General features: G+C 34.6%; 1 protein-coding gene across 2 annotated transcripts in view; it reads right to left on the reverse strand.

The window, feature by feature from the left end:
• Positions 1 to 760: 760 nt before the first annotated feature.
• Positions 761 to 16969, reverse strand: part of CAAP1 (caspase activity and apoptosis inhibitor 1) — a 37039-nt gene continuing 20830 nt past the window's right edge. For both annotated transcript variants that reach the window (XM_004387743.2, XM_023741843.1), the window contains exons 5-6: positions 16687 to 16760; positions 761 to 3218 (exon numbers count right to left, since the gene is read on the reverse strand). In XM_004387743.2, coding sequence (XP_004387800.1) covers positions 2872 to 3218; positions 16687 to 16760 — 421 coding nt within the window. In that variant the 3' untranslated portion in view covers positions 761 to 2871. The remainder of the gene's footprint in view (positions 3219 to 16686; positions 16761 to 16969) is intronic.

A 16969-nucleotide genomic window follows, 5' to 3' on the forward strand; every position in this document is an offset into this window, starting at 1 on the left:
CTTTAAATTAAAACATATTGGTCTTTTAAATCTTAAAGATTAAATAGATATATTAAAGGAAAAGTATGCACAGATTCTTTTTTCCTAGTTTTTATAATAGAAGAATATTCTGAGAATTTTTAACATTTTTAGGCTGCTCTATAGATTTGGCTCCAATTCTGGCTTCATATTTGCCTTGAAAATGGCATTTTAAAAATGCATATTTTCTTGTAATTTGTATTACTGTTCAAATGATTCACAACACCTTTACTCAAGATAACTACCATATTTTATGCAAATAACGCGCAGCCTCTGGGTTTGACGGCTGTGCCCTCCCCTGCAAGGCACCCACACAAGTGCCTCCATGCCAATCCTCTTCCACATGTTGCTGTAAGAAAAAATTAGCATAGCACGCCTAAATCTAACATTTTGCTGACAATAAGTTTTGGCAGCAAGATTTATAAGGAAAGAACATATTACCTGAAAGTTTTAAGGAAATGATAGTGTACAACGAAAAGATTTGGAGGGCTTCAGTGATTTTTTTCATAATGGGAATGTTATGCTGGTAACTGGCTGGTAAGTGTTTAGGATATATCTTGAGTGTGCAGATTAGTAGGAACACTGAAAAGCAGACCAAGGCCTAGTGCTTGAGGCAACTGCTCATTAATGCAGAGGTTCTTATGAATTACCACCTATTCAAGACTTGAAGCAAGCAAAATATCAGGACTGCTTGATACTGAATGGGAAATTAAGCTGACTTTTTTTTTTTGTGGCTGTTTTAATTAATTAAATAGTACCTAGAAATTTTCCTTACCTCAGCAAAAAGGAGAAATTAGGCATTAGAAGCAGCACTCATAGCTTTATTAATCAGTGTATTCCATACACAAATCTATACTGTAGCATCTCTGGGTTTAATATTCTAAACAAGACTGAACACCTTGGAGGCATTCAATAAATACTTGGAAGTTGATGATTTAAATGGCAGCATCAGATCAATATATGGTATTTTCCCATTACTTTGGCATTTTTAAAACTAAGTTATTCCTATTCTCTAAAGCTATTCATTCTTAAAAACCTCTCAGGTCTTTCAGTATTAAAAAAAGGGAGAGAGAGAGACAAAGTTGATTTTTTAAGGTCGGCATCTAAGTAGCCTCTAATTTGTTCAGCTCATTCTACCTCACACATTATCTACTCTACTCCAGTCAAATGTCCTCTCAACCATTCTGCACACTGAATAAAACAGACACACAATGCTCATGAAGGTGGTGACTTTAAACGGTCATAGAGCACTCAGACCTTTTTCTATGTTTATGTCATAAACTGAATCACATGAATGACATCTACTGCATTTTGTAATTAGTAAGCAGCAATGAAGTTTATTGTTATTTTTATTTTAACTTGGAATAGAAAAATTATTTTACCATAATCGATGCTTTTTCATCCTAAAGCAGTAACAATGAGAACTCACTGTGTAAATCATATCCACATTTACCACTGTAAAAGCAGCATTTCAAATGATATAGATCTCTGTTTCATTAGAAAGATTCATGAATAAAGAAAAAAAGCAGGGTTATTTTAAAGCCATGTTCAGGAAAAAACAAAAATTGTAACCGCAACTCCAATGTTTAATAAATGCCCTCTAGTTCATAAGAAACCCTCTAAAATGAACATATAATTAAGTCAGCTAGTAAAATCAATCCCTACAAGCTTTGTGTATGAGGTAGATTCTCATACAACACCAGTAGCATGACTTACAAATAAAATGCACTATAGTTGTAACTGAATATTAAAACAATAGCCTGAAATTTATATTCAAGAAGAAAAATTAATTTAAGTTAAGGGTCCCTACCTAAATTTATGTTGGTATCAAACAACTGCAATTAGTAAAGGGAGGAAAAAGCATCTTTCATTACGGCAGGATGTTACTTTATTTACAAAAACTATACAAAATTAGATTAATGATGACATCAACCTATCAAAGGTCCCTGAAATTAATTTTGCCTTTGGAAAAGTATCAAAAGTCTTCAGTTCCAGAATGACAATCTTCTTTTTTTTTTTTGATTCATGGAGTTTATATCACATCAGATCGTCAAGAAAAAACACCCAATGAAATATTATACAATAAAACATTCTCCTCTTCCTGACAGCTTGGAATGTAAATGAAAATTGGTTCTTTTTTAATTGAAAACAAAAAAACTTGAACTAAGTGTCCAATAATGTCCAATACCTGTCAGAATGACTTGTCTGCTGGAATTAAACTTGGGCAATTAGTTCTACATTGTTAATAATTGCCTTAAATTAAGTCACTTTTTTGACTTATTAAAAAAAAGTTTCCCTCAGCTATTTGGGATCTCATCCTTATAAAAAAAAACGTGATTCAGTTTTAACTAGTAAATCCACACCAACAGAAGGCATCGCCAAGACAGTATATATTTTAAAAGTGCAGATAAACTAAACTAAATTTCTTAAATTGTTAACAAATCTAGGAGTAATAATTTAATATTCTATTTTAAAATATAGGTAGCCTTAAGAGTAACATGCTTGGTCAATCTTTCTGAAGCGTTGAGGTTTGGTGTCAAAATATTTACAAGTAAAGAAAAAACACTGTGACTCTTTGCTAATGGCTTTCAAGATATTAATTTGCAGACGTAGCTAAGTACTCATCTAACAAAATTTCCAGGCTATCCAACTATATCTGTCATGAATTCATAAAACAATAACACACATATACAATATAAAAGGAACAAAAAACAACCAGACATCTTAAGCCTATGATCAGTTTACCTAATAAGAGTTACATGAGAAATGTCATATAAGACCCAAAATAAACCTCATAAACAAAATTATATGACATGGCTTCATTCAAATACACCTAAAATTCAAATTCAATAACTATGCTGGCTTTTTCACATCGCCAGCTTTCATTAGTGCCTTAATCGCTCTTGCCCTCATCTCCAGTTCTAGCAGCTCCAGCTGCTGTGCAGAGGGCTGAACATCTTCTGGTGGGGGAACTGTCAGGGTGGCTGCTTTGGGTTCCTTTGGACTAGACTCTGCCAGTCCCAGAATCTCATTCACACTTTTCTCAATGTCTTTCTCCAAGTCATCTATCTGACCAGCTTCATTTTGGACCGTATTTTCTGGGACCTCGGGAGCAGCTGCTTCTTCATTGCATGGGCCTTCTATGTCGCTGTCATAAGCATCTGCATTTATACTGAGTACATCACTATCTTCCCCTTTGCCTGCAATAAAAAAAGAAAAAAAAAGGAAGGGAAGAACCATGTAACTCAAATGCCCTGGCAAAAATTTCCTTTTTCTTTATCATTAAAGATCTGCTTTGACCCTGCCCCCACATGGAGTCCCAAACACATCCTATAATCCCCATTCTATCCCCCTTTTCCCTGACTCCTCAACTTAGAAAACAGATCTGATTTAATGTAAATTTTAATATATTTTTCATTCCAACTTAGTAGAAGATGCAAGCAGTGGGAAATTTATTCCATCTTATGGAGTTCTATGGTCTATTTTCCTAATTAAAATGTCATAAGGTTTTATATCACCGTGAAGCTTTTGCACTATAAAATGAAAGCTGATGTTGAACACCCTTTGGATAGATTATTACTTATCATTAGAGAAGTAAAATTTAATTTTAGGAGTTTAAAATACTTCACTTTATAAGCTACAAAAAAGGAAAAATACCATCAGCAAACTAGACACCATGTGCATTGTAATTATCCTAAATCTTTTCAGTTTGTTCTAAATCGATAAATTAAAAGAGAATGCCTAAGGCCATTTTCTAAGATAAAAGAAGTTTTCATCAAGAGGAATTTAATTAGTAAAGTTAGTACAGCATAATTTTAAAAAATGCATTTGTTATAAAACTTTTATAACTGATGCTAAGAACTTGAATATAAACTCAGATTATGGCTCTCAACCACACTGACCCTGGACATTACTTAAGTCCAGGTGTCATTCATAACTTTAAGTACACAATTAGCTCTCTAATTCATTTATTATTTAAATACCTAATACGTTAAAAAGGAGGAAAAAAAAAACGACCCCAAAAATGTTAGCTTTCATATAGGGGAGATAACTTACTTACAAAATATAAATTGACAGGTGAAAACTTGTGATAATAGAATGTGTAGGAAGGACATTAAACAATTCTACTTCACTGGTTTTGTAATAGACGATTCACTGACCTTGACTGGTCACGATCCTCTTACATTCATATAATCAAAACATACTCCTTATTCCAAAATTAAAATGGAAAAAGAATAAATCATTTTTGTGCACACCGAAGTTGTAAAAAAAAAATAAAATGGCTGCAATTACAAATATTTGATGCCAAAGAACATTTTATACATCTCCTGAAAGCAGCAAGTATTTCTAAAGAGCAAAAGAAAAATTACGGGAAAAATGAATATAGCCTCTTGCCTGAAGAAATAATGCTTTATATAAGTATTCTAATTTGAGACAAAAACAAATTAAAAGAGAAGAAATGCTAAGTGGTTCACTGCCTCAAGAAGTTAATTGTAGTATCTCCTTAACCTAAAGTTCTGTATCTGTAGTCACTGATTCTGAATGAAAATCTGTACGCTATTTAAAAGATTTTAAAACTTATGTTGTTTTAAAAAAATGTGATTTGTTTTTCAGACTACAGGTTGTTGTAAGATAATGAATCAAGAGCACAAGAATATAATAGGAGTGTTGGGGTGGTCCTGAAAATTAAGATACCTGAGTCCTAATCCATACTCCAACACAAAGTATGTGATTTCTAACAAATCCCTTAACATCTGGGTTTTTTCTTTTTTTTCCTGTAAAAAAGAAGTCAAGTTGTTCTAGAATATTTCTGAAGTCCAAGGTCTAATATTACAGTAAGTCTATATAAAATTACATAAAATATTAATACTTTATTTTCCTGATTTTTTTGTAAGATACAGTTACCATTTATCTTTCACTTAATATATTCTTCACCTGGATGATAATTCCCAAAGAACTTCTTATTGGCAGCAGTAGCCAAGGAAAGATAAGTTACAAATGAACAAACTATGCTCTACTAAATTTTTTTTACCAAACAACCTTTTTGGCAACGAATTTTCTAGAGAAAAGAAGTATATTTATGATGCCCAGGCATTATAACTGTAGCATACTTATCATCTTAGTCCAAGAATTGATGTGTAATGATATACCAATATACAACTACACCTACTCCTCACTTATCAACTTTCTTGTTATCCGACACTTCGCATTTACGACAATAGTCAAAAATTGACTAGCCAACTATTTTGCACATTAACGAGGCGGCGGGTACAGCAGCAATGGCTATGGAGCAGCCCATCCCTCGAGGAGGGTCTCCAGGGGGCCTAGGGAAAGCTGGGCTACGTTGCCCCACACCCTCCGCTCCCGTCTGCCAGCTGGGGTGCCACGTCCAGCTGCCACCCAGGGCCAGCCTCCTCCATGGCCACAACTCCAGGAGGATGTGCAGGCAGCACCAGGCAGCAGATGCCTGTTCTGGGTTCCCAGCTCCTATGCAGCCTGAGGCCCTGCAGCTCAAATCTGCTGTAGGTGGGAAGGGAGGAAAGAAGGAGGCACCAGAGAGGGTGTCTGGAAGAAATGAGTGTGAGTTTAATGACATCCCAAAGTGAGCCTAACTGGGCCTAAAGCCTCTGACTCAGTGGGGCCGGGTGCTTGGCCAGGCTCCCAGCACCCTGCAGGAAGCCTGGAGCCCAGGTTCGGTGACTTGCCAGGCAAGGAAGGCAGAACAGACTCTGACGTGCAGGGGTGGCAGTGGAGCCCTGGAGGTGGCTCCACCAGGGAAGCTCTGACCCAGCACAGGAGGAAAGCGAAGTGGTTAAGCCACAGGCCCTCCAGTCACACAGCCCGGCTTTATCCAGCTTTGTCTCCTCCATCCTCCTTCTCCGCAGGGGAATAATCCATAACTAGACTCATCACAGTGATGAGCACATCAGTAAATCTTAATTGTTCTTATTTCTATGATCATATTTTCTGGAAAAAAAAAAAAAAAAATCAGGCAAATGGATGGTCTGAAAACAGAAAAAAAAATCCTCCATTTTTGCATAACGCTAATTTTCAAATAATGACCTGGTCTTTGGAACCTAACCATGTCGATAAGTGAGGAGTGGGTGTATACAATTCCTTATATGCTAAATCACAAAATGTGAAGTGGCTGCACTTGTATGAAATTAATCTGCTTTGAATCTAGATGAAATTAAATAAAATAGTAGCAAAATTTAGAGATATTTTCATTAAATAAGTGGAGATTCTACACTACTGGATAATGAAGACATGTGGCAAATCTTCCAGCTAAATGTCATTGCCATGTCACCACCAGACTATACCTCCCATCAAAAGACTACAGGGATTTATATGAGTGTGCAGAGATTTTTTTTAACCAGGAATGTATATTATGTCCATTCTTTTTTCCTTGGGAGGAGGTTGACAGCTTTCAAACACTTGTCAACTAAGAACCACTGAACTATAGACCCTCAATTCAGATCATCCTTTTAAGTCTATTTATATAAGCTTAAGAAGTAACCACAGCTAACGAACTCCTCTGCCCTGAGCTTATAACAGTAATATCCTTATTCTGAAGTTATGTTAAAAAACTGTTTTAATAATGATTATAAATAATCATGACATGATTTATGGTAAAAATTTTAAAAAAAAAAAGGTTTTAAATGTTTCTATCAACTTGTGAACTAAAGATGCTCGTGGGCTTTACAAAGACACTAGAACCTAACCCCATTTAATTTTTTTAAAGGCCTAAAGAAAACAAATGTTTTAATGTATGCACGTTAACTAAGGCTACTAAAATGCATCAAGAAATATAAAATTAGGTGAATCTAAGGTAAAATAATAAAAATGTAATTAAAAATAATTTAAAAATTCAGATTAGGAACTACTAAAGACATAATAATCAAAAGTAGCTCAGGGAAGAGAGCAAACAGAAAATCAGATAAAAGTTACTCATTTCATAGTAATCAAAGTTATTTTAAACTATACACAAAGAAAGAAGAGGATATAATATGACATATTCCTTACATTAATTATGTTACTTTATATATCCAGTAAGATGGATGGCCCCTAAAATACTACATACCATACAGCAATAAGAACGAAGGAATGGAGCAAAGAGCTTATGGGAAAGAATTAAAGGAATTAATTTCAAAGAGCTTGGCTACCAAGTTACAGAAAGCCAAAGTCAGAGTTAAAAATCTTTTCAGAGAAAAAGTAACAAAGATTACACGGATTTACTGAACACTCATCTCCTATCGTTGATTCCCTGACCAACTACTCACCAGTGTATATTCTATTACATTGTCCTTTTGTCTGTAGACATTCACCATTTCTCTTGTCTTTCATTTTCCTGGTATCTTTGTGCTACCAACTTGATTCATACCCCAGTCAAACTCTGCACCCAAGTACCAAAGATTTTTTTAAATAACAAGCCAATCGATCTAGTCTGTGATTATCTAGACAGCAAAATGAATCACTCACTACTCAAATTCATCACTGACACAGACGAATAAATGGAATAATTTATCAGAAAAATATCTGTTTATATTATTCAATGAGGCATAGTTATAAACGTGGGATAAACTGATAAAGGCAAACTATCCCACAACTAAATAGAACGCCAACACCCTTTACGCATTTTATTGACAGAAAGAAAAAAAGACAACTACATAGGACTCATTCACTTTAAAAGTAATATACATTTAATATAGATAAAAAGGAGTATACTATGTAGCAGGAAAAACTAAAATATAATGCCAATACTCCTATTATCATCTATAACAAATTTCAATGCCTGACAGCTGCAGGTGTTTCCTAAACTAGATAAAGGAAAAATATTTTATAGCATAGGTTTTCTTTTGGTTAAAATAAAAATTTTCAATAGAATACCCAATAAAAGTAAACAAACTTACATGAATTATTAATCATATCATAAAATATTTCAAGTTATAAAAAATTTCAAAAGGCTTTTAAAAAATAAGTTATGCTGGCGTATTTAAACCTTTACAGGGTTTATAATATTCTACTTGCTAATAATTCAATTCATTGGAAATAGTTCTAAGGAATAAAATGAGGGCTCATCTAATGCAATGTGTGACTGCGTATCTGTGAAACCTCATGATAGAGAATTATTAAAGTAAGCCAAGACTCAAACCGTAGAACACAAAGTATTTAAGTGCTTGTTTGAATTCTGCTCAAGGTGGTAAACTGAGCACACATATCTACTTCTTTCTCTACCAAGAACCCACTGAAGTGACAGAAGAGACACTTAAAACTAATAGCATGAAATTGTACATTCACTTCGGATAAAATTAAGAAACACAAAATGGAGAATATACAAGGGGAAAAAAACAGATTTAGCTAAATAAATAAGATTTCTGAGAAAAGAGATAAAAATAAAATTAAAGGACAGAAACAGACTGAAAGAAAATATTAGCAAAATATATTTAAAAAAAGAATGAATATAAGTATATAGAATCTCTATGTATCATTAAGAAACAATCAAAAACATGGGCACATCATAGAAACAAGTCAAGCAATTTACATAATATGAAATACAAACGGCCAATATACATGAAAAAAAATTCAACTCACTTTTAATCAGGGAAATAAAAATTAAAATAAGATATTACTTTTTACCCATTAGTAAAAAACAGGACTTTTATCCATCTGAAAAAAAAATTACTAGATTGGTAGGATGGAAAAATGACCAAGATATACTGTTAAGTCAAAAAAGTATGCTAAAGAGCAATAATTGTGTTTATGTTAAAAATAACATAAGTACTCTAAATTATTAATAGTGGTTACTTCTGAAAAAGGGAGTAGAAGTAGAAAGGGAAGAGAGGAAAAGGGAGTTTCCCAATTTTGCTGTATGAATGTACATATTTCTTCAATTTTGAAAAGAATATAACTTTGTAAAAAGTTTAAAAAGAAAAGAATAAAATCAGTGTTAGATAACAAGAAAGAGTGTCATCTAAAGATCAGAAATTTTGCAGAATTTTTACAAAATGTAAGTACATAGGATCAAACTGACAGAAAAATGAAAGCAGAAGCAAACCACAAAGACATCACATTTCACAGAAAGACCAATGGATAAAAGTTACATAAAGAGGGACTATGATTCAAAACAGAGACTTACCAATTACAGACAGCCAAGAATGATACTGAGGTAATGAGGCAGAAAAGAATGACGACAACAATAATAATAATGAGGCAATATTTACTGAGCACTTACTATGTACTAGGCACTTCTCTAAAGTACTTCACATGTATTAACTCATCTAATCCTATACCATGGACCATCAGAAGAACAAACAAATCTGTCCTGGAAGAAGTACATCCAGAATGCTCCTTAGAAACAAGGATGGTGCAACTTAGTCTCACAAACTTTGGACATGTTATCAGGAAGGATTAGGCCCTGTAGAAGGACATCATGCTTGGCAGAGGGTGAGCAAAAAGAGGAAGACCCTCACTGAGATGGACTGACACAGTGGCTGCAACAACAGGCTCAAGCATAGCAATGATTATGAGGATGGCACAGGACGAGGCAGTGTTTCATTCTGCTGTACGCAGGGTCTCTATGAGTCAGAACTGACTCGACAACACCTAACAACAACAATCCTATACCAACATAATGAAATAGGCACTCATATTTATTATCAACATTTAGAAATGAAGGAACTGAGGAACAGAGAGTTTAAATAACTTGCCCCAGTTCACACAGCTAGTTAAGTGGCAAAATCAGAATTCAAACCCAAGTATATTTACAAAATCCATACACTTAAACATTCTATACTGCCTCTAAATCGTAACAGAATCAAAACCACAGAAGCTTCAACGATTGGAATGATGGACTAAGTTCAAGCTGAAAGTACCTTCTTACAGGTCCCTTAAAACCACCAAACCAAAAACACTACTGTCGAGTCAATTTCGACTCACAGCGACCGTATAGGACAGAGTAGAACTGCCCCCGTAGAGTTTCTAAGGCTGTAAACCTTTACAAAAGCAAGCTGCCACATCTTTCTCCAGCAGAGCGGCTGGTGGGTTCAAACCGCCACTTTCGGTTACCAGCCGAGCACTTTAATCATCGCATCACTAGGGCTCCTGAGGTCCCTTAAACCCACCTGAATAAGATGCTGGAGACAGAACTAAAAACTGCTAATTAAATCACTGACTACGGCAATGTATACAGAAAAAGTTCAGGAATTGGCAACAAAACCTGAATTCAAGTCTAGCATTTACTATCCTTCCTTTGGTAGGAGCACTTCTATATAAGGAGGCTATTTTCCGATGAACTGGATGAGAACAGAATGACTGAAAAGCACAGTGTTGTTCCAAAGATCCAGGCATCTATTGCAGGTTTGCACCGTGCAATCTCCGAAGCAGCGGCCCTAAAAGCATGTCTAGGACCCTATGAAATACATCACACAGGACAGAAAGTTTCAAATGGACATCATTTAAAGAAACATGGAAATAAACACTCTTCTCACAGTAATGAATCAAATCCTTTGTAATTTTATTCTTGACAAAACAGACACAGGTCATTTTGCATCCAAAAACCTTGCCAGTAAACTTTTTTTTTTTTAATTCAGAAAAGTCATAATTAAATGCAGCAGAGAAGCCTTCAAAAGGTACAGAAACAGCATGTGCTAATCTGCCATACAAAATGTAATTCTCACCCTTTCATTCAACTACTACTTAGAGAAAGAGACAAATTAAAAAGCTGGGCGGATCCTGTTTGGGGTCATTTGCTGGTAATAACTTGTGAAAAAGCTGACAGTAGTGAGAAAAGAAATGTAAATTCTTAAGTTCCACTGAGAGTTATATCACAATCTCTTTTTACGTCACCAATTGCTGAACTGGACATCATTTCCCTAGAAGAAGTTTTTAAAAATCCTTTAAAGAACTTAAGGTCATGATTAGAAGCTTCATTCTGTGAACACTTATTTACTAAAGGCAGTCATGGAGATAATCAAGGGCTAGAAAGAATGGAATTAAACACAGTCTTTTAAAACAAATCAGTGGTACATATGCTTCTCTGCTTCCAACTCCAGACAACCTTGTAACTCTTTTCAGTCTTCCCCACAGTTCTCTAACACTCAGGACTGCAATTTCGGTCTTCAAAGGAAGAGGTAACACAGAGCTTCCACCAATCGGAGATTTGTATGGCAAAACACAGATGGTGGGGATATAAACCCCCTGGCCTACAAATACTGCTTAATTAGCTAATGATCTTTATTACCTTTCTTTACAAAGCAATAGAAGTCTCTGATGGCATTTTTCTCATTATCTTTTTAATTGTGATAACTTGTTTTTATTCCTTCAACTATAGTTGTGAAGTTTCAGCAAAACTCAATTCCTTTTTATCTGAAAATTCATTTCTTCATTCTTTTTGACTCTAATTCATCTACTTACTCATCTTTACTTCTCCTAGTACAGTACTTTACAACAATAATAACAGCAAGAATAAATATCAGTTGGGCTTTTCAATTTATCCCTCACTTTAAGGATTCTGGTATCTCACACAGTTTTATATTTAAAACCGTTGCTTAATGATGGCAAAATCTCTCATATCACACCTAATTTTTTTTTTAATGATAAATCAATAAGCTACGGCCAACATCAATTCTTTATGAGAGCCTGAAAGAGTGGACTCTCAACTTTTTTATCTATGTAACTCTATCAGTAAACACATTTTTAAGTACCTGCCCCACTATATATTTTTTATTTACTTTGAAATTAATATGTATAGAACCCTGGTGGTGCAGTGGTTAAAGTGCTGGACTGCTAACTGAAGGGTCAGTGGTATAAAACCACCAGCGGCTCTGCAGGAGAAAGATGTGGCTTGGCAGTCTGCTTCCACAGATTTACAGCCTTGGAAACCCTATGGGGTCGCTATGAGTCAGAATCGACTCGACAGCAGTGGGTTTGGTTTTGGTTTGGTACTACTACAATTAAAAAAAAAAGAAAACCAAACCTGTTGTCATCAAGTTGATTATGACTCACAGTGACCCTCTAGGACAGAGTAGAAACTGCCCCAGAGGGTTTCCAAGGAGCAGATGGTGGATTTGAACTGCTGACCTTCTGGTTAGCAGCCAAGCTCTTTAACCACTGTGCCACCAGGGCTCTACTACTACACTAATATACACATAATCTGAAATTTTAAAAAGGACAAATAATCATGCTTATATATTTTTTCATTTATTTTAGAAGTTGTGGTATCTTCTTCCTGCATCCCCATAGAGTATGCACATTCACACTTTGGTAACCACTAGTCTGAAAGGCTGAAAGAATTCCACAGAAAATACCTAGTCTAAGTTTTCATCACATAGCTTCAAACACTCTTCCCTTATTAAAGTCTACCTTTCAACTTCCTGAAGCTCTTGTTAACGAGGCAATTTTTAGTTATCATTCACTATCTAACTCATGAACTAGAAGGCCAAAATATAATTGCTGGAAGCAACTACATTATTTTTGTTTTAAAGTAGGAAGATCTGAGTCTTACATAAAGCAAAACTCTGTGCTATGTTTTGTGCAAGTGTTTGCATATCTCTCTAATAAAAGAAAGTATTTTTTACACGAGAAATCTAAAGTGAAAAGATACAGAGTAAGATGTAGTAAATGGTCTTATTAACTTCTGTCATTTCATATACTATACAGTTATATATTTTAATGACTGTATTCAAATGAATGAATTTCAAGCACCCTTCACACAGCTTAAAGACTAAATCAAGCATCTTTTCTTTTCCCAACAGATAAAAAATGTAGAGACAACAGAAAAAACTTTTTGTACAATTAGACATTCTGCTTCCACTAAATGATTTACAAAAACAATTACTAAACACCCCTCTCAAGTGCAGACACTGCACTAGGCGTTGGTCTTTTCAAAATCTGTTAGAAAGTACCTTCAAGATCAAGGTCCAACAGCCAAGCACGGCTTGAATCAGCTCTACAATAGCACCACCAAGTGGCTGTTTTCGTAACCTATGGCTGAATACTTTCAGCAATAGGAACATACCTCTCAAGGCAGCCCACTACATTTTTCTGATACTTTCGATTATTTGAAATAAATAAATTGAAATAAATCTGCCTACTGGCCCTATTTTTATTCTCAAAAGCCACATGGAAAAATAATACCCCTCTTCCATGTGACAGCCCTTCAAATATTTTTTAAATGACTACTTTACACCTAAACTCTTCAACCATACTTCTCTCAGATGTATAATTTTTTAAAAATTACTCATGAAAACTTCCAAGAAAGAATGCAAACATGAGAACTTAATTCTGGAAGTTACAAAGGAGAACAATTTGCAAACTTATGCATAACCCCAGTTGTAACCTTCAAAGCAACCATTTAAATATAGACCAATATTTTAATGTCTTGAGTAAATTTACATTTTTTATTAAAAAAAGTCTGTAAGAATTCATTAAGATTAGCAAAGACTTGTTTGATATTTTAAAAATACTTTCTACATATGCATTAGACAAGTAAGTTTTCATTTTTAACTGTAACACAAATGATCAATTTAGAAAATTTATATTGACTGTCACTATTACCTTTTCAATGACACAATCTCTGAAATCCTTCAGGAAATTAACACAGAATCTCAGACTTGCAGATGTGAATCTGCATGTGTGCACACAATATTAAAAAGCAAAACCATAACTGATATTTCTTATACCGCTGACCCCTGGCTTAAAATGAATGATTTAGGAAACTAATCCTAACAAAAGAGTTTTCTTTTACTATAGTACCAATCAATCAACCAACATATTATATTTATATTTAAAGAATGTTTGCACAGTGAAGGTAGTTCTGTAGGTATTAGTCCAATGTTGTAGAAGTTAGTTTACAATCTGATACTCATCTTCAATACTGCCAGTTTCATAAATGGTATTTTCTGTCAACAAGACAAATGCAACCAGTACTAGACAAAGAAATGCCAATGCCAATTTAACTAATTCATAGTTAGCAAGCTGAAAAAACTGAAAATGTAATTTATATAACCTTTCACCATCATACACTAATAATATGTCACGTAATACGATTATTTTATTCTGAAAGAACGAAAGGAAAATTCTGTGTTGCTTTATGTATTGGCCTACTGAAAAACGGTTTACTTTAGTACAAAGTAAAGTTAGATGAATTTTTTTGAATGGACAAGCCATTAAATAAAATGATGGAATGTATTCACAGGGAGCATTATATATTCTATTGTTATTGAGCTCACTACGAGCAAGCATAGCTATGAAAGAAAAGTTACAGATAATATTAAATTGATTTTTAAAGTTTTACATAGAAAAAAATAGGCAATATTTGTTCATTCAGGAAAAAGGCAATCATCTTTATTGAGCCTACCAAGATTTTTCTGTTCTATTGCACCTCAGATTATTGGGCAACTCCAAGCAAGTTACTTAATGTCTCGTTCACATTTCAGCTATAGTAGTATTTATCTGGACGATATTCTACATAAAAGAATTTTCTATATAATGTATGTTTATCCTATTATGCAACAAAACATTTTGTACTTTAATCATTTTTATAGACATGTTCTAAAAGCCTGTATCTATTTCCCTGCTTTATTAACAAAAGAGCTGGCACTTAATTTAACCATTTCCTATAGATTTAGTTACCACATGAGCGTGAATTACTGTATTGCACAGTAGTACTGCTGCACTTTGATCTTATGTTTTCTCACCTCTGCTTGTTGACACTTACTGATGTCATCAGAGTGTGTCCTTGATGCTTCTGATGCCTAGTTGAGAACCTGAGGGTGGTCTATAGGCTCCTGGGCATAACAGGCCTGGGCTTTGTGACATCTGAGGCCATTTGCTCCCCCTCTTTACCTCCATGGCTAGTTTTCAAATGACTGACGTTACCGTAAGAAAACTACAGTAAAATAGGCTGACACTGAGAAGGGAGTTCTAAAGACCTCTAATTCCAGGTGCCTGTATATATGGAGTACAGCTCTACTCTGACACACATGGGGCTGCCATGAGTTGGAACTGACTCCACAGCAACTGGTATAAGTGGTAGTACATGGGAGTAGAAAAACATCTTCCCTAGGAGGGCAGCACTGACTAATTTGTAGAATACTACCTCCACTCCTTTTTCCTTAAGGAACTGGAATCAACTTGCGCATTCTAGCTTCTTCTATATTTTATATGATATTCTTCCTTCTCCAAATGATGTATCATATTTTACACAAATAATGCGCACCTTCTACGTTTGTTTGCCAACTGCACCCTCCCCCAGCAAGGTACTCTTGTAAACGCGCTACGCTAATTTCTTTTTTCACAGCAACATGTGAAAAAGATTGGAATAGCAGTGCTTATGAAAATATGTCATGGGCAGACGGCGTGGTTGGCAAACAAACATAGAAGGCACACATTATTTGAGTAAAAATACAGTAATAGCATACCCTGCACATCACTGCCTGCTCATCTGAGGCAAAGAGCGGAAACAAAGGGAAAAAAATAGCAGTATTGTCCAATATACATGGTGATACAGAGAGCTGAACTAAGGATATGACTAAAACTATAATACACGAAAACAATGTGTACCTAGCTGAAATGTATGTATATATGCCAAATATATGTAAATCAAACTATGAATCTGTGTTTATGTATGTGGGCGGTATTCAGAAGTTGTCAGAGTACAAAGACATAATTTTGTCAAGCTATTTATGAGACTAAACAACAGGACTTCTGAAAAGCATTGGGAATTCTCAAAATCATCAGAAGTATCTATAAGGCCCAGAGTATATAAACTAGAACTACAGAAAAATCTAGAGTTTGTTCTCCTCATGTATAAATTGAATGAATCACAAAATTAATTATCCAACTTTATTTTTCACTTTGCTAATTAAACATTAGTAACAGACCATAGGGGGGTTACCTAAGTAAACAGATGACCTACTTTTCTATACCAAATATGTTCTTATGATTCAAGTTTTAAAGAAACTATTCTAAGACATCAAAGATTAGTTGCTTACATAATAGAAAACACAACCCTCTTGGCAGCAACAGATTCTCACTCCTCTAAATTAATTTTATCAGGAAAAAGGAAAAATGTGAGGTGGCATTTGAGTAACTAATAAAAATTTATTATACTTCCAATTTTTCCTACTAGGCATAAGAAGAAACAAAAAGACATTTAGAAGATTAGCCCTATTAATCTAACTTGGCTCTAATAAATTACATATTACTACTTCACTTCTGCTAGATGGTCCCATCAAAAACTATTAATTTAGAGAAAACAATAAATAAGGTAGTAAGTAAGCAAAGACAAAATATCTCTGCAAAAAAAGGAGAAAAGTTATTCTATAAAATTTATCACTTTTTTCCATGTACAACCTGAAGTTATCCAGATAACATATCTCCAATATCCTGCAGCTGAGGAGTAATAGAGATTGCTGAACTAAAATTATTCAAGATGACAACTTTCTGTGGGCATCAGCCACTATGCATTACTGAGGAAGATTCTAGTGGTTTAGGGAATCATGAATTAAAGGATGTATTCTTGACTCTTTTGATCTTTGACCAAATAAATGATCCTGTCTCCCTATCTGCAAAGGGGAGGTGAGTTGGAACACTGTGAAAATATATTACTGTTAAAATGCTTCTAATCTTCAGGTAAGTGTTATACAAAATTAAGTACTTGATCCCTACCTTGTTTTAATTCCAAACCTTCAGGTTGCTTGTTCTCCCTCTGGGATGAAGCAGAATCTATACAGATGTCTTGTCTGAGGAATGAAAAGAAATAAAAACAATTTTTGAAACGACACTAAATCCAAATGATATTTACTGTCCAGGTTCCTAGAATTAAGTTAGGCATTTGGAAAGACACACTAAATTCTTCTAAGCCCCCAGGATAGCATTTAGTGCACTCTGGAAACGCAGAAACATGTATACAAGTGTCAGAAGTAGCAGCAACACCTACTGCCAATTTAAG

Source organism: Trichechus manatus, unplaced genomic scaffold (genome assembly GCF_000243295.1).
Source record: "Trichechus manatus latirostris isolate Lorelei unplaced genomic scaffold, TriManLat1.0 scaffold00192, whole genome shotgun sequence".
Lineage (NCBI taxonomy): Eukaryota > Metazoa > Chordata > Mammalia > Sirenia > Trichechidae > Trichechus > Trichechus manatus.